Raw genomic sequence first — 19746 nt, 5'->3', positions numbered from 1 at the left:
CTGTGCACGAAAGCTTTTGTTAAAAAGTGGGGCAATTCCAACCATTACAACTTCGCAAGGACAGTTTGGCGCTTCAGATTCGCAGCCTGTAAGTATATTTTCATTGTAAAAGACTTTGTTACGGACTAACAAGAGTTTGTCGTGTGTTTGTACTGCATGTTGTTTCTTTGTGTGATCTGCAAATGCAGACACGCGCGCAACGTGAAAAAAGACAACATAAGTCCTAATAATCAGTAATTATGTTCCAACTAGAGGCAACAAATGTCGTGTTTATAATGGGGTTTATTGTCTTTGTTGAGTCGAGACATGGCGTAACACTGGTTTATAACGGCAAATCTTTATAACGTCGTATATAATAGGTAAAACAGTTAGCTATAGTTTTTAACTATTTAACATAATATTTTTTTAAAACCTTACCAATCCTTTACATCCTGCTCAAGTCGCGCTGGCAAAGTTGCTGTATCGGCTTGATCATCTTCATTTTCTGGATCAGATTCGGGCTTGAATTGATAAGGAAAGCACCGATGACATTTTATCACCTGTCAGTACAATTGCTTTGGAACCTGATGTTCCGAATATGGTAAGAGGCGTTACATTTCTGTAACACGCTTGCAGTATTCGATCAATCACTATGCACTGGTTGACTGGCCAATCATATCACACCTCGCTTTTCAGAGCGATGAGCTTTGTAAAAAATCTGCGCGTTTCAGAGAGGCGGGGCAAAGAGGAGATACAAACATGCACGGTATGTGGAAAATACAGCATTTTTTAACCTTAAATCGTGTATACACATTGCATTACATCTAAAACAAACCATAATATTCATTTTTAGCCATGTCATATGACCCCTTTAAATAACTATAAAATTGCATTGAGATGTGCAATTTTAATTGTTAGTACCGCTGTAAATGTTGTTCAGCTCTTATTATTCATATAAACAGTTGCAGAGAAAGACCATCCTAAAAATGTATTCCGTTTATCTTGCAGTTCAGTCCTACAGGGTTTTCTCTCTTTCTCTAGTGCTCCTATATGCTCTGCTGTGCTTGCGCGTGAGGTGTGAACTCTGTAAAAGGTTCGGGTGCTGCAGCGCTCTTGCAGTTGACTTACGCCTTACTTGTTCCAAAGACGTCATGTTATTATATTTAGTAACATTAAAAAAAAAAGATTTTTGACATTTGTGAATCGATTCGAATCGCTAGCCGATTGAATCTATATTCATTGTGAATCGTTTTTTTCAATATTCTTGTATTTTGCAATATTATTTTCAGTTTCTCATCAAAATGTAAAATGTATAACACACTGCCATTCACGTTCATAAATCACAAAGACAAACACACACAACCCAACAAGGTCAAGCTGTGTCAGCATAGGGCTAATCCAAAGCCAATCGAAGATCTGCATTGGTGATAACAACGCCAGCATGAACCAGTGTCCAACATACTGCAGGACGTGAGGGGGAAGGGTTTTGAGAGGCAGAGAAAGACCAGGCTTGTGATGAACATTCTCCGCTTACAGCATAACCGTAACACTCTATTAACTTATTTCTCATGTATACTGCAAAAATATAGCCCAGCAGAGCACACACGCTGTCTTCTCGGTTACAGCAGCCAACAGATCTGAGAGCTGTGGGAGGAAATAGAATTCAGGTGACATTCAGCAGGTGCTGATGACTCACTATTCATTTTGGTTATCGGAGCAATTGCATCCTACTGTTTGATATCAGGAACAGAAAGTCAGGTTACAGAGTTATAGGCAGGCTTGGGAAAAATATGAATGCACATACTTGCTGAATAGTGCTAAGAATACAATGGTCCGACTGCAATCCTACAAATGATTACTTTTTCTAGTCAGTATATGTACATCTTATAAAAAAATGTGCAATAATGTCATATATTCTATAATACCAAGTATTCCATACAATATTTTATAATATTTCTGTTTTCTGTTATTTTTACTCATTTTTGTGTAATGTTTTATTCTATGTTTCTACTGCATTTCTATCATGTATTTACTGTAAGGGCAACAATTCAAAATAGTAAAAAAGCACTACAGAAAATATTTTCAGTTGAATTGTACCATGCTAGAATGCTTTTAAATCGTTTTTTAAAAGTGTTTTATTCTTATAGATCTAAAATAACTATTTACTCTTATGGGTTAAGCATTTAGGTAAATATAATATACAATAAATATTTATCAGCTGTACAATAAAAATGTGTCATGATTATCAAAACAATTGAACTAAGAAAGGTGTTTATTTTGATTTGTTTACTTGGTTATTTGTTTACTTTAAAGATGGCTCCACCAAGACCTCACATTCTCTTCAAGAGCTATTTTTTATGTTAAATAACACTGTTGTTCTCAGCGTAATGCTTCTTTTCTCTTTATCTTCAATTGCTTTATTTAAACCCTGAATAATTAACTCTTCTGGTGCATTCTAACACTTATGGCAACATTTCATTCAGATGCGAGGAAAGAGAGAGCGAGCGAGCGAGCGAGAAAGCTCCACATGGAGCATGTAGGTCACTCTAACCTTTTGTGAAGAACATTAGTTAAAATGTCAGGTTTGAGGCAGGTCTAACCGCCTGCCTGTGCTCTGCTCATGCTAGTACATTACCAAAATAGCTGCAAAATAATGTTGAAACAATATGTAGGTCAACTTTCCTCATCATAAAGCACTGGCAAGGGGGATTATATGGATGCTAAAAAGTTTCGTCAGAACCTACAACTTATTAAATATTAAGATTAGAAAGTTTTCTGTTTATTTATGGGCCTCAGTATTTAATCTATATTTGTTTTCACTCTCAAAATACCAGCAAGTTTTGTACATCCCACATTCAACAATGTTTAGTGTGCAATTTTGTGCCACCAGATGGAATTGCAAAATTATTCAGTATGTTCGACAACAACTGCATCTCAATATTTTCATAAAGCCACAGAAGCAGTTTCTGTCAGAATTAACATACGAATGCTTTACTTATAGAACTTTCATTTTGACTGGAACTAGCGATTTCGGTCAGCACACTTGTTAAGCGTGTGTGCAAGTTGTCCATGGGCTGTGGGTGTGGATCTGAAGCTAAGACTAAGCCGGATAACTATACTCTCATTCCATCTTTCATTTCATTTTTTTTCATTATATATATGCCTGTTTGCTTATGGAACCGCTTCTTTTATCTATTGCCTCCATTATAAAGCTCTCCAAAGCAGTGTAATACAAAAGTCTGCTCAGGCACAAAAGCAGACAGGAAAAAATACTTTGCTATTCACTGAACTGTCAAGCAAGCTGATCTATATGGTATAATAATACACAAAAGAAAATAAACAAGCAAACAAACTGGCCAATTCAGAAGTTTAGAGATGCAAATAGCACTTTGGTTTATTAGCAAAGCCGCAGCATGTAAGAGACCATAATCCACTCATGAACAACCTGAAGGTGGGACACATTCAGCATTTCGTCAGCTCCAGCGGGCACTGTTGGTTGAATTGTCAATTATCAAGTGGAAGGTACAGCAAACCACTCGGAAACTGTCTAGAAAAGGTCATGTGTCAAAGCCTTCCATAAGAACAAGGAGGAGATTTGTCAAAGAAGCCACAGAGAGGCCAACAATCACTTTAAAAGAGCTAAAGAGTTCAAACGTGGAGAAGGAACAAGAGGTACAGCAGTGAACCATATCAAGAGCTATGTAGAACAATGCTTTGGATACGGGAGGATGGACATAAATAAAAATGTCAAAAGTTCCACCAAACAATATAACAATAAAAAATAAAGAAAAGAAATACCATTTAGACAATTGTAAACACTTGTCCAAAAGCACTTCTGGTTTCATTTTTATTTTTATTTTTTAAATACTTTAAATTATACACATAATTAAGTCTTAAACATATTCGTTTAACATTTTGATTCCATTATTAATGTTCTGGTTGGGTTCAAACGTTTGGTTCAAAAGTGTTAAAAACTCAAACAGGAAGTTCTTCTGGATCAGCGTTGCTTTCCAATCATTGCTATTGCGATTTAAATAACGCAGGGTCGTAACTCGTAAGACAGAGGTAATTCAACTGCAAATAGACTTTGCTTTTCCATTTTAAATTTGGCAGACATGTACATTCGCGTAAATGGAAATACAAACTGTTTGCATTTGCGTTTGAATTATGTCACAATTTTACACGAACAAATAGAAAACGCAATTGCTAGTTTGCAATTTCTTTTTAATTTTGTCCGCAAAATCCCCCCATATTTTTCTATTTTCTGAAAAACAGCGAATTTGGACATCCAAGGAATCAAAAGGACAGTGACTAAATATAATTTTAATATACATTAAAATATATAAATATATACTGTATGCATACCATAATCATTTAATTATCCTTACCATAAATTTAACCATTATATTTAACAATGTGGGAACTAAATTCTTGTGTAAACAGCATATATTTCTATATTTCCTAACTGTAGCATAACATAAAACCGCGCCACATAAAATAAATAATTTAGATATTCAGTGGTTTGAAACAATCAAATTAATACGATTAAACGGAAAATCAATGAGGGTGTGTTATTCACCAAAATGAGACAGCTGGTTTAAGATCTTGTGTATATCATTTTAGACACATGGTTGAGAAACTCGAGGATGCTTTGATTTTCTGTCACTTTAAACTTGTTTACCTTCACGCAACCGTGACAACCATCTCCCACATGACAACACGATCAGTGGTGAATAATGAAGTGGAGTTTGGGGACACTGTTGCTTTGCTATTTTTGGACTAATCACTAAACACGTGCACTCATACACCTGCTACGGTAAACATCCAGGATTAATACACAAATATTGTTCTATGATTGTTCGGTGAAATCCTTGCAGCCCTTTCAGAAATGCAGGTGCAGCTGTTTCTTTCTATATGTATTAATTCAGTGCAAGAGTTTAAATCTATCATAAAGCCTATGTGACAGATTATTGATGACCTCAAGCATTGAAATACACCGGTGCACAAGGAAAATGGCTATTCTATATCATTACATGGTTATTTTTTAAAACCCTTTTTCTCCATAAAAGACATAATTCAATGATCCGGGCATAACAGTGTGGTTCGGAACATAAATCAAAGGAAAACGTCTGGAAACATTCTGCAGACCGTGCCACTAAACAGTGGATGACAAAATGAGCTAATTCACTGCAATCATTCAACTGCAATGAAATGGAAATTGTGGACAGACGTTTGTGGTTTCAGAACCCTCTATTGCAGTGGTTCTCAAACTGGGGGCCCCAAGATGGATTCAGGGGGCCACAGATTTTGTGGCATTTTATGAAATATAGAAATTTATCATAGATTTTATGCAATCAAACATCAGAAAAATGACACCACCAACCAAACGAATTGAGGTTCCAGCATTGTATAACTGAATGTTTTTGGTTTCATTAAAATTCTAAGTTTAAGATTATACGTCTTTATATGGGCGGCCGCAAAGCAATGCACTTAACACAAAGGGGGCCTTGCAACGAAAAAGTTTGAGAACCACTGCTCTATCGGAACAAAAAAGGTCAGGTAGACCTAAGAGCTGGTCCTTTCAAACGCTCACATAAGAAGCTTTTATGAAGAAGAACCACAGTGGCCTACAAATCTCAAATGAATCTCCATTCCAGGGAATATATTTCATCATATTCATGACATATAATTTTGTTCCTGGCAATGTTCCCATAAATTACATGTTGTTGTTACTGTCTGGGCCATTTGTCTTCCCTGCATCTCCTACTATTACGATAATATTTTTGGGGAAAAATGTTTTGGTCAAAATAATGCCTAATAAAAGGGAAATACCATACCATATAATTTATGATAATAAAATGCTTTATATTCATCAAAAAACATATCTTTCTGCTCATTACAGTCTATTGAACTTGTATGTGGGCGACGTTTTCAATACTTCTCAGCAGATTGCCCATGGTCACTCATATGGAGGGACTATTTTTCATTCTGCCAGCTATGGCAAAGCATAATGGGCAACCATTAACTAAACATTGGATTTTATTTGAAGTTTGATGGGCCTCTGGTACCGTGTGGGCAGCAAATCTCCATGACTCTAAAAAATAAAAGGAAAAAGTCTGCATTCCTGCTTGTAAATGACTCGTTTTAAATGATCAAACAACACTGATGTTTTAGACTTCTCAGCTTTAGCTGTAAAGAAATGTACAAATCAAAGACTGACAGCATTATGGATTTGTAAAAAGCTGTTTGCATAACTTACTGCAGAGGTGCTAAGCGAATGGCTCTCCAATTAAAACACAGCATGAAAACTCCCACGTTCTTACTTAGTCAGCTAATCTATATTTTGTTATGATTGTGTTTTGCCGTATGAGCAAATATACAACCGGTATCAACTTTCTGAATTACATCTTGCAATACCAAGCCAGATTTCCAGGTCCAGCAATTATCAGGTCCAGCAATGTCCAGAAAGTTGTCCTCATACGGGGGCATAACTATAGTTATGTACATGATACATGAATATCATGTATGAATATATAATGAATATGAATATAGCATGTACATGAATACACATAACTGTACTTTATGATACATAGTGTACACTAATGTCTATGAAATGAAGAGGAAAAGAATAAAGTCAAAGCTCTACTATTGCTCGTGGTTATCTGAGGGCACAAAATAGCATTAAACACCTTCTAGCTCCTGGCAAAGGAAAGCAGATAGCTTGGCCACACAGCCAATTGTCAGAGTCCTGAAGCATTAAGAACTTTCTCGGCATGAGAGAGAGAATAAAGGGGAAAGGGTGATATTACAGCGAAATAAAAATGCCCCGTGGAAAAATAAAACCCCAAAAGTGTGCTCAATGGGCCATGCTAGTATGGCTGAAGCTGGGTTGGCCAGATTGGGTGCTGTTGTGGTCGCCCAAAGCACATACAATACTGTGCTGAGAGACACTAGAAAGCAGAATGACTGAGATGAGCAAGACCCAGGAGACACAGCTATGATTAATGCGTGCCAAATGATTAGAGGAGAGACAGAGGCAGGGGAAATGGACCTATGTTAAACTGAATTACAAGAATTGTCTCCATAGACTGGAACCACATTACTGTATATATTACATGCTTCAGAAAGACAACGTGATTTTATCATCTTATCACTGTATTCTGAAATATTCCGTTGTATTTATAATTAAGTTATAAATATAACTTGATAAATTACTATATTTTTTCAAACCATATAATAGCAATGAGTCACCCTTTCCTGTGAAACACTTCACTGAAATTAATTCATTAAAATAAACTGTCAGTCTGAGCAATGGTGACTATTACCTACAAATTTGTATTGACTTTGGTGAGATTTTTACATAATCCCCTATTTAAAGGGATAGTTCACCCAAAAATGAAGATTCTGTCATCATCCGGGAGGGGGGAGTGGAGGGTGACTCAGTGCGTATTATATGGTTTGAAAAAATATAGTTATTTATAGTAATGTGGTGGTTGTGCTTTTTGGTGTGTGACAATAATCAATGGCGCGCCACTTGAGTCCATATAACTAGATGCGGACGCGGAATCCTATTATTTAAATATTTCATCTGGCTGCGTGTCGGAGTGAATGAGGTGCCAAGATTAACATACGACACGAGTGATGGTCGAAGATTTGTCTGCGTCTGCACTGTGCGTCAAACACACTAAAACTCAAGCATCTTCCCACCGACCCGTCAAAATAAAAGTTCCGTTAACTTCAACACTCAGACGAAAAAATACTGTAGTATTTGCTAAATGAAACTGAAGTACCCTTGTAGTAAATGCAGCATATTTTTTGCTCAACAAGAACTTCATACAGTAGTTCAAACTCTCGCAGCAAATTCCAAAATGCAAGTTGGGGACAGCTCGGAATCAAAGCTAAAAGTGCTCTTTACGCTTCAAACTTTCAATTTCACTTTCAAGTCTGATGATTGGCTAAATGGCAGCCCTCAATTGACCTTGGATGAAAGACTCCTATGACTGTCATCAGTACATGCTTTCTCTCCCTCTCAAGATGATTTAACTCATAGACAGACTATGCCCCCAGACACACACATAAAGAACTGCTCATGACACATATGTTATTGTGTGTTGTCTGATTCACTCAACTCATTGTCTCATATGAGCAGTGGCCCTTCCCACTTGTTTGAAGAATCAGTTATGTCTCACACATTGGTGACATCTAATAGTAATGTTTGCTTCCGTTCAAAACAAAAGTGTGTTTTGTAATTAAAAACAGCAGGGATCGATAATGCGAAATGTTGGAGTGACGACTGAAAAGAGATTTATCTGTGTGAGAAATGGCACAATAGTGCAGCATTATTCACTCTGAATAACATTGGCTGCTGTGGGGGGCTATTCATCAGACCTAATAAGAGGCTACAATTCGTCTTCCGCTCTTTGTTTGAATCAATTTGATGAAAGCTGGATAAACACCGTTAGCATAAACATGAAAACAGTGAATCTTTATGAATATAATGCAGGTCTAGCTGTCAGAGTAGAGGTTTATTTAGACTTGACTTGCAAATGCCTTGAACTGGAATCGAATTTGAATTGAGGTAGCAAATATAGATATGACGTTTGGAAAAGTACTCCAAAGTATAACCTAAAGTCTTTAATATGGAGCCAGACAACATTAAGCAGGTTAACAGGAAATTACTGTTTGGTTCTTAGATGTTGCTGTGCTGGACAATAAGACAAACCTGCTGTCAGGTAATCATAAACTATATTTCAATACTTACAAAACAATGTGGGTAAAATTGTGGTGCACGTTAGTTCAGTTTTAACATATCGGAAATAATATCCTTGAGTTTTCAATTGGTCTTTTAATATGCTATATTTTGCCATGGCCAATGAGAATGGAAATACCAAGATATGTAATGTTCTCAGAAATGATTTTTGTTTTGTTAAAAATGTTGCAGACATCTTAAAGGGGCAGTTCACCCAGTCATCATTTACTCACCCTCAGGTTGTTCCAAATCAAAATGAACACATAGAAAGATACTGAAAGAATGCATGTAATCAAACAATTCTTTGCCACCACTGACTACCATAGTAGCATTTTTCAGATCATCAGAACAAAGAAATTTATACAGATTTGGAACAACTTGAGGGTGAGTAAATTAAGACAAAATGTTCATTTTTGGGTGAAATGTTCCTTTAAGGGACATTAGATGACTCAAGCTATTCCTCCTAAATGCAAATCTAAAGTATGCATGAACTGCCGTTAATGCTATCAAACAAGAGAGCAGCCGATACAACTGTGTCACATGACTAAAAACGCGGTTTTAAACCCCTCCGTTTTCCTCATCCACAATGCGAAAACGGCGTTTTCAAATGTATCCACTTTCCAGTGCGTTTTCGGAAAGCTCCGCCATCTCAGTGTGGACGAAAGGCCAAAACGGAGAGAAAAAGATGTGTTTTCAAACAAAAACGCATTAGTGTGGATAGCCTCTAAGGTCAATACTCCAAAAAACTTTTCTGAAAATTCTTCAAACATGTCATAGAATGACATCAAGAAAGCATCAAAATTCTCAGACAAAAAAAAAACGGTTTACAGGCTACTTGATAAAATATTTTTATGGTATCAGATGGGCTTATCCAAAATACTTGTGACTGTGGTTTAATTGTCTAGAACTTCATGTAAGGATGATCTCTGTCATACATTAATCTGGCATTACTTGTCATGGCTCTGCTTCATTTAGTCATGTTTTTCTTGGTCCTGTAGCAGAGCCATGACAAAGCCTTTGGTTATGTGTGGAGAGAAACATATTATTGTCCTTTTGACAATAATATTCGTTCTCTCCAGTGTCTCGTTATTGGCCCCGCTCCTCTCGTTTCCTTGTGATCTTTCCCTGAGTGTTTGATTACCCACACCTGCCCCATGTCGTTATCCCTCGTTTGTGTTTCCTATATATACCCTCTTGTTTCTTTGTCCTGTGCTCGTGTATTACATACGTTGTGGTCATTGTGTTTTGCTGCGTCCTGTGTAAGTGTACTTATGTGCTTACCTGGTTGTTTAGTGTCTGTGTTTGCCCGTGTTCCTGTTGCTTATCATTGTCTGTGGATTTTAGTTTTATTTTGATCCTGTCTGTATGTTTTGCCCCGTCGTGGGAAGTTTTTATTTTGTATTTATCCTTAGTTGATTTTCCCCCATCGTGGGTTTTTGTTTTGTCTTGTTATTTGTATTAAAGTCATTTGTTAACCCCTTCACTGCCGCTGCCTGCATCTGGGTTCTCCTTTCCATGCCTGATCGTGACATTACTAAACTGTCTGAACACTCAAAGACAGATGACAATCTGTAGATCTCAAATATGGGTCAAGTACTGTCTTGCAACAGCAGTTTAAATAAGATTACAATTCCATTGGAAGTGTTTAGAGAAAAGTCTGACAGTCCGAAGTCAAGATAACAGCTCCAGGGTAAGCCTAGATGACTCCCTGGGGATTCACAATGCAAAATAACACGCGAATGATGATTGTAAATGTCATAAACTATGACTGTCTTGTATAACAGAGTAGTGTAAACAGAAATGATGTCAGATTATTCAAGGTTAAAGGGCATTACAGTATAGAAAGAGTTGACGCTACGTACAAAGTCCATGACTATCTGTAAATTAATACCATCCTGAGTAAACATGCTGTGTAAACAGATTAAACTGACAGAAGAGACGCACGCATCAGTCTGAATGAGTTAGGCTAAAAGAGAACTGATTGTATTTGCATCTGCGTTTTTTTTCTTCTTTTTTTAGTTGGCGTCTGCATTAGATTAGGTCTCAGAAGATTTAGAGAAAGAAGGAAAGAATGGCATCTAAGCATGGAGGAAGATCAGAGGAAAAACCAGAACACATGTTCGGAACATATTTATACTGTATAAAAAAACACATCATTGATGACACAAGTAGTTTTTTACTTAAACCAGGCTTCAATAGAGACTAATTAGCAAATTTATCAGATGAACACGTTGCTTGAATACAGATGGGCAATAAAACCAGTAATAGAGACTTGTTAAATATCAATATCGAATGATTATCCTTAACATTTACATGCACATTTTTGGTTGTATTTACAATATATACACAGAAGCAGTATATGTGGAATGGGAAAATACCAAACGCACACAAAACTGTGAGTTCAAAAGGCCATTTTGAGTGAGAGAAGGTCAGTTAATGTCAGCTGCACTGAACTGTAAACTCATATTTCAGGCTTTTACATTGATTTCACAGCTACCTTATACAATGTAACATTTTTTAAACATATATTTTTTTTAATGGCAAACGCAACTATGAGGACGTACTGCACATAATGGGAAAATAATGAAAGTAGTTCTATTCTTTCACAGTACTATTATAATATAATAATTCTATGTACTGTATGGAAGGACAAATGCAGTAGATGTGGCATTAATGTGCAGTCTTTATCTGTGTTCCAATAAGATGAGACTTCTTTCGTATATTTACAGGCTAATGTGTCTCTGAGATGCAGCTGGTAACTTTATATAACCAATAGAAATCAACAAGCAGTATGAAGCTGCACTTCAAGTAAGGCATTTAGAGTAAGCCCATACGAGGGAAGCAATATCTACGGCAATACTCTTTATCTTGTGTCTCATAACCCGTGTCTAGGGGCAAAAACAAACCATCTTGGTCAAACATCCCTGAAATAGGCTGAGAGAGGCAGCAAATATTGATCTAAGCTTTCAGTTGTGCTACATTATATAGTGAAAGAGGCCCTTCTCAAAGCTAAGACAAATACAGACACCTACTGTTCATTCGGTTTGAGGTATAACTATTTCTTCTGATACTGTATTGTTTTGTTGCTGTAATATCTAGTGTACTATAATGCATACAGTGCTGTGTAAAAGGGATAGTTCACCCAAAACTGACAATTCTGTCAACATATAATCATTGGGATGGATAAACAAGATTGACAAGCTCAGTTTCCATTCACTTTTAATGTAGCCTATAGGAAAAATGTGTCAACATTCTTAAAAGTTTGTACTCTTTGTGTTTTACAGAGAAGCATAAAGGAACAGTTCGCCCAAAAATGAAAATTCTGTCATCGTTTACTCACCCTCAAGTTGTTCCAAATCTGTATGAATTTCTTTGTTCTGATGAACACAGAGAAAGATATTTGGAAGAATGCTTGTAACCAAACAGTTCTGGGACTCTTTTGACTACCATTGTAATTTTTCCTACTATGGTAGTCAATGGTGGCCAAGAACTGAAGCATTCTTCCAAATATCTTTCTCTGTGTTCATCAGGGAAAAAAAGTGTACACAGATTTGGAACAACCCGAGGGTGTGTAAATTATGACAGAATTTTTATTTTTGGGTAAACTGTGCCTTTTAATTATATACTGTAGATTTTAAAAACCACAAAGGTGAGTAAATGACCGCAAGCTTTTTTGAGTGAATTAACCCTTTGGTGTTAGGAGCAACTCACTTAAACAAATATCTCCTAAGCCAATACACTTCAATACATACATAATATTCAGTCTCACACTAAAACTGTCACATGCATAGCTTTGCATATTAATTTCAAGTTTTTTGGTAAACATTAATTTGTAACCTCATCATTGGTGATGTTGTATGGATCGGCTGTGTATAGAAAAGCATGCACTCGTGCATACTGGTTGCAGTGAAGCATATAGGGCAGAATTATTATTACACAGACCTAATGACCTACTCAGTCTATTCACAGCTGCAGAATCAGGAGGACAGTAAACAGATGCTGCTGCTTAATAATATATGAATCTACACTGGGTGAATGGGTCTTCTCAATATGCACAGTAACTAACCAAATCACTGGCTAGGCTACTGTTGAACTTTTTTAAGTTCATACGTTTTTTGCAATACATAGCCTACATAAAAATCGTTAGCCTACTTTTAAAACAAACGCATTTAACTAAAGCAATAAACATGATAGACTACTACTACCGCCAGTTTTCTGCTGTGAGCAAAATAGGGAGATTTCTGCTTAGACAACTCACATTATTCATTAATGGTCATTTAATAGAACAAATTAACGTTATGACTAATGGTACATGTTTACTCAAATGTTTACTTGTTCAGATGGGTTAACATTATTTAATCTATGCATACTGTAACAAAAAGTGTAATAATACTCTGTGGTCGTTATAAATTTCAGCAGAAGTGGGATGAGTTGCCCGTGCACGTTGACAACATGTTCTAATCGATCGGCGCGCGCATCCTAATGCGCTTTTAAACACAGATGCCCAAAATTACTGACCACACACAGTAACGTCCAGCAGGTTACGACTAACGTTACTCACCCCCAGTTTCTTACTCCGAATCCTCACGTATCCCTGTTTCACTATATCGTTGAAGTTTGAAGCCATCCTAACAGCCTGCGCGTCCTCGTCCCCCCGTTTCGGCTACGAGCGAGTCTTTTTAGAAGTCAGTACGACATTCGGCTCCTCAACAACCTGCCGCCGCTACCGCTGCTCGGGCAACCGGCTCCAGAGGCTCAGTCCATCTGAGGATGAAGAGGGGAGACGGTGCTCGTCTGACGATTCATTCTGTACACGGTGCGTCTTCCTGGAATGCACCATTAATGGAGTCACAGGGGTGGACGCGGTGGGATACTTAAAATGATTCGGATGATGAAAAATGGCAACATTTTTGTGTGTTTGTGTATTTTGTGATTTTTTTGTAAAATATCATAATATTACGTAAAGAATTTGTAAATCTTAAAATATTTGGATGGAATTTCACACAGGGCATTTCTTTAATCTAAGTAGCCTATTACTGGAACATTATCGACATTTATAGACAAAGGATAAATACAACCAAAACATTTCATGTCATATTTCTCTCAAAAATTGAATATATATATATATATACATATATTATGTAATAATAATCATAATTATAATAATAATCATAATTTTATTCAATTATTCAAGAAATTAAATGTCTTCAAATTTTTAATGATCTAACAAGACATAAATGCTGATATTGATTTACATCAACAATTTGCATACGCTATCTGATCCCAATCCTTTAATATTTTGGATTTCTTTATGTTTTTAGGCTTAATTTTTATTCATTCTAAAACTGCAGCATGGCTTTTAAATGAGCATCCGTTACTAGAATCAAAGGGCAGTGATAACTGGAAAACAGTTTTGTTTCGATTAGATTTTTGGGATTAAAAGATTAAAGTGGATCAAAAGCAATGAGAAAACATTAAACTGTAGTGTTATATTCATATTTTAGATGTCCAGAACGCCGTCCAGAACTGACACAAATGCTTAAAATGTATGCAAAAGACTTTTTCATCCTTTAATCTTACTTTATAGTTTTGCCTGTGGAAAAATGTCAAAGTCCAGAGCATTAGATACAGTTTATGACACAGTTCCATATGGTATAGAGTTTTGTCTACATCTCTCATGACAATGAATGATGTTCAAAATGACAGATTTCTTTTCTTCTGACTAAAGATAAAGTAGTAAAAAACTTGTAAAATAAATAGTCAAATCTATGGGCACTAGATGGATGATGGAATGTTGTAATTTTCAGAAAAACTGTCCGCATGGTTTGTCTGATCAATTTGTCATACCTCCAGGGAAAAGTTTTCACTCAGTCCCAAGACTAGACTATAATACAAAGGTCCTATAGGCACCCCTCAACACAGAGCCCATGACAGCAATCCCAGTTGTCCCCTGCTGACAACGGCCCAAGTTGTACATCCTTTCATTTTTTCTCTTGGGGAAAAAAATCTTTCTATTTTCGATAGTAGAAAAGAAGGTGAAGTTCTCCATTACTTTGTAGATGGTACCAGTGAAATCTGTTATTTATTTATTGTGCTTTGGGGCACAACATTACGCCTCTGTTTCAGACTCTTTTTCTCCCATTTCCGTTGGCCATGCACAATGCTTTTTCTCTCAAACAGCGTAACTTGGGTAGCTATTTATCATTCCTCTCCAGGGATGTATTCTAAGTTTGAACCTGTCAACATTTTTTTCTTTACAAGTATGCAAGAATCTAACATTTTCAAACTTTTTAAAGTAAAAACATGACAAGTCGACAACACAATATACATATGCTTAGCCTCAGAATATTATGCAAATTCCTCTTACTGAATTTAATTTAATATAAAACATGAAAATTTCTTTAAATTAAAATTATCCATGAAACCAAAATGACTAACTGACTGCTTGCAATATGTCATGAGCGGCAATATCCTAACAAAAATATTAAAAGATTAAAACAGCAACCTTTAACTCCATCAACAATATGTATAATCATTTACACTTTCTTTAGAAAGCCAAGTAATTTACATTCAGCCACAATCATTATTTTAGGAAGCACAACCACAACCCTCAAATGTGATACATTTCACTCCAAATTTATTTATAGACCTTCAACTTACTATAATCTAAAAAAGATATCTCAACTGTCCACCCCCAGACCAGATTTATGATTTATTCATAACAGTTGAATAAAAAAGTGGTTTGAGGGCTTTTTTGACCTTCACATTCTAACACACTTCAGCAGTTGCCTTTTAAGTAATTTACCTGTGCTGAGGACTAGATACTCTACAATAAAAGAGAGTTACACCGTACAAAACGTAACTCTCAACGTGTAAGAAGCCTAAGAGCGCCCTGTGAAAGTGACAATAAAGGCTCCACTTTAAAAGTCACACAAAAAAAAGTATCACACATCTTATCGTGCATAGGGAGAGTGCGTGCGTGTGCGCGAGACAGAGGTGTTACTCAAAAACCATTAATCACAGGCTGCCTGTGCTATATTGGGATTTGTTTAGTTAAAAAAATGCCTACCTTCTCACACTTTTCTGCTGTCTGCTGTCAGTGTCATTCACACATGCACTGTAAGCGTGATATCTGTCACTGCAAGAACGTTAATACATTTGGGGCTTATAAGTATGCTGATCATAAAACATATTTTTTAATCACAAAAGTGAAATAATGGATTAATTTCGTGCTGTATAAGCAATAAGAGCTAATACAAATGTTTCCAAAATTTGTCTTTGGGGATATATTATATATCTGTGACACAACGCCACCTGCTGCCTTTGGCTATTAGTTTTTCTGTTGTTTCAAAAACAGAGTTTTAAAAATGACAAACAACATGGTTCATTGAACAGTTGCCAACTTGCCACAACAAAATCGTCCAATAGATGGCACTGTAACATTTGTTGCATTTGCATTAGTGAGGGATTTGTGGCATTACCATTAGCAATATTTATTTATTTTATATCACTTATGTTTTGTACGTCTGTTTACTTGAGCCCACAAAAATGTTTCACCTTAAAACACCTAACGTGTGATGTATGCGAGAATGTCAGACTGACAAGTAATTTCAAGGAAAGGAACCCCCTCCAAGGACACAATTTGTTTGCTTTTTTGCATCATAAATATTAATATGCAATTAACAATGTTCCTGCTTAATGAATAGTGCGAAGACTGGAATTAATTATGTAATAAAACACAGATTTCAAAATGGGAGGGGAGTGAGAGAGGGAGAGAGAAATCAAGTCGTCAAAATGCGCTAAAACCATGAGGGTATATGCTGCAATTGCTAATTATAGTGCTCGCAGCATTCTTTTGCCTTAGTGTTTTACACACAATTTTGCTGTTCTCAGTCTGTCGTCATCATCCAGGCAAATGCTTGCAGGTGGTGAGATGTGGATATCTGCTAAATCACACACATTTTTTATTTATCTTCCATTCAAACTGTAATCTCAGTGATTATACTTTAGCCTACTGAAATTAATAAATTTATACAGTATATTTCATTATAAAAAAATGATATTAAAAACATCTAACAATAACATATTTGTATTTAGTTATCTGGATGACTATGTTTAGGCGATAGTTTTGGATGACGTTGAGACCTTTTAAAGGGACAGTGCACACAAAAATAAAATTCTGTCATCATTTACTCACCTTTGAGTTGTTCCAAATCTGTATAGATTTCTTTGTTCTGATGAACACAGAAAGATATTTGGAAGAATGCTTGTAACCAAACAGTTCTTAGCCACCATTGACTACCATATAAAAATACAATGGTAGTCAATGGTGCCCCATGACTTTTTACTTTCCTATTCTTAAAAAAATATCTTCTTTTGTGTTCATCAGAACAAAGAAATCAATACAGATTTGGAACAACTTCAGGGTGTGTAAATCAAGACAGAATTTTCATTTTTGGGTGAACTGTTCCTTTAATTTAAAAATGATTTTTAAGGTCTTACTTTGGTTTATGGAGTGTCCAGCAACAAGTTTACGTACAAGGTGTAAAAACACTTTCATTTTCTAAGTTATTATTACTTCTTGACTGACTCTCAAATGATTCTTTCAGCGATTTATTTGTCTAATCCCTTCCTTTCTGTCAGCCACTGATCTGATTGGTTAGATGGTCTAGTAAGTGTGATTGGTCTCTATAAACTACACATTTATTAAAAATTACAGAAATAATTTAGTCTAAAAAAATAAAATAAAGTGGTCTTGTTTACACAATTTACTTTCATGCAAAGGTCTTTTTAATAATGTATTATATAATTTATAATATTGGATTGTTTTTGCATTTCTGCATCATTCCTATTCATTTCCATCAATTCAATTAATATTGTAATTTACAAACCAAGTTTAATTGCCTGCAAGTACAGTAATTGAAATGCTGGAATACAGTAAATGCTGATCATCCATTATTGTTTATGAATGTTGAAGTTGAAAACTAGGGGAATTTCTTTAATAAACAATTGTCTGGACCAGATTTCATTTCACAAGCTGACTGGTTTAATATAACAGGTGAAGTTTGTGAGGCAGTGAATCTGCTCTGGTTTGGCAGAAACAGGTGTGGTCAGTGATGGCATTTAAGACAAAGCGAGTCTTTTACCTCCCGGCGGGTTCTGACAACGGCTCATGTGTGAACGTGGAAAAAGAAGTGAAATGAAATCTGTTTTATAAACAGAGAAAGGTCAGTGGTGACGTGGACGAGTGGGACAGCCTCTGGTGCTCACAACTGTATTGAACTGTATTTAATCCAGCGTGAATCAGTGAGTCATATAAACTGACTAGAGTACATCAAGTTTTCCATCTATTCTATTGTGGGTTGTTGACATTAAGATTGCTTGTTTTAAGAACTTTTTACATATGGTTCACACCTGAAGCCAAACCTTGCTATGTTTTTTTATGACGTCCAGTAAAAGAACGCTTCATTGGTTTTATTCTTGCCCGAATGAACAAATGTTTTTCTTTGGCTTTTGTTGGCAGGGTTTTGGCATGTCAGTGAATGTTAACAATTACACTTCTCTCTAAGTGCGGAATGGTGCAAATTCCTATGCATATGATAGGAAAAATAGACAACGATGGATAACAATACCAGTGTTGTTATTGTAACCAGTTATAATATATTGAACTGAAATGTCATTGAACAATAAAATGTGCACAGAATACACAGAATATATGTTTAAAGGAAAGTTTCACACAGCACAGAGGTGTTACGATAGTTTTATGTTCTCATGAAATTTGTTATTCGTTGTAAATGGGAATAACGTGTACTTTTTATTTTAACAAATAAGATGCTGACTGTGGTAAAAGTGAGGCATTATTAGTCATGTTAACGTGTCATGTGTAATAAATCACATCATTCCATCAAACGTACATGAACTTGAAGATCACATGTTCACATTAATCCAAAGCAACTTTGTTCATTATTCTTGGAAACAAGCAGGCAGTGTTTCAGGACCCAAGAAAGAAAGCCAGATGGTAATTAAAAGACGTTTAAAATCTCATATTTGTACTATATTTTCATCTAAAGAAGTGAACTACCTCCAATATTAGGACTCAATTGGCAACAAAAGACATCATCTACCAGCTCTTTCCACTTAAAATATTCAATTTGCGTGTCATATTTTTAGCATTTTCCTTTCATCCCTTAGCTCAATGCCAAGGAGAAGTCGTGAGTCGAAGGGCAGACATTACCTCTGGTCACCATAATAATTCAATTCATCGTCAACAACTTTGTGCTTGCCAGACTGAATCGTTTTCAGAGCTTTAGGTAAATGCAGCCTTTTAACCAAAAAGTGAAAAAGATTGTTGAAGCGTCCCTGAGGATTAAAGGAGAAAAGTCAAACATTTTCTTGGCTTCGCTGACAAAGTGAATGCTGTATGTTGTACAATTAAGAATATTATTAATGATGACTGTTATTTCAAAGCACTCCCAAATAAGTGGCACCATGAGTCTGTAAGGTTCGTCTCTCATCATATGCACACACACACACACACACACACACAAACATCTACAGTTTTCGATCCGCCGCTGCCAACCGCCGCACATGTCACTGGAAAGTGGCGACTCCCAACCCGTCTGTCTGCATGAATCGCTGGTGTGTGGTGACAGTTTGTGCTTTCTGATGCTATTTTCAGACCAACTGTGAATTGTTTAGTATTTTATACAACCTTCTTTTCGGTCCCAAAAGCTCTCTTGTGAACAGGGAAAGCAATGTTCCAAACTAGCTTCCAAAAGGGCAACATACTGGTGAGGTGTGCTCAACCAGTTATAATCTGAAAGGTCACTGCGCAAAGAAAGCTTGGCTTGCTGAAACTCCCTTATTCAGTGTGGGACACATGTCAGAGGGCCAAAATGAACTTGTACGAGGAGATGGTGGTTTGGAGTTGGTTACACAGTCTTTTTACAGAAAGAAAGAAAGAAAGAAAGAAAGAAAGAAAGAAAGAAAGAAAGAAAGAAAGAAAGAAAGAAAGAAAG

At 36.2% G+C, this 19746-nt stretch overlaps 1 protein-coding gene across 2 annotated transcripts in view; it reads right to left on the bottom strand.

The window, feature by feature from the left end:
* The window catches only part of dok6 (docking protein 6), a 71442-nt gene extending 57956 nt beyond the window's left edge, over positions 1-13486 (bottom strand). For both annotated transcript variants that reach the window (XM_057322523.1, XM_057322524.1), the window contains exon 1: positions 13290-13486. In XM_057322523.1, coding sequence (XP_057178506.1) covers positions 13290-13355 — 66 coding nt within the window. In that variant the 5' untranslated portion in view covers positions 13356-13486. The remainder of the gene's footprint in view (positions 1-13289) is intronic.
* Between the last annotated feature and the right edge of the window lie 6260 nt (positions 13487-19746).

The sequence above is a fragment of the Triplophysa rosa genome, linkage group LG23, assembly GCF_024868665.1.
Source record: "Triplophysa rosa linkage group LG23, Trosa_1v2, whole genome shotgun sequence".
Lineage (NCBI taxonomy): Eukaryota > Metazoa > Chordata > Actinopteri > Cypriniformes > Nemacheilidae > Triplophysa > Triplophysa rosa.
This window is presented reverse-complemented; position numbering and strand designations above follow the sequence as displayed.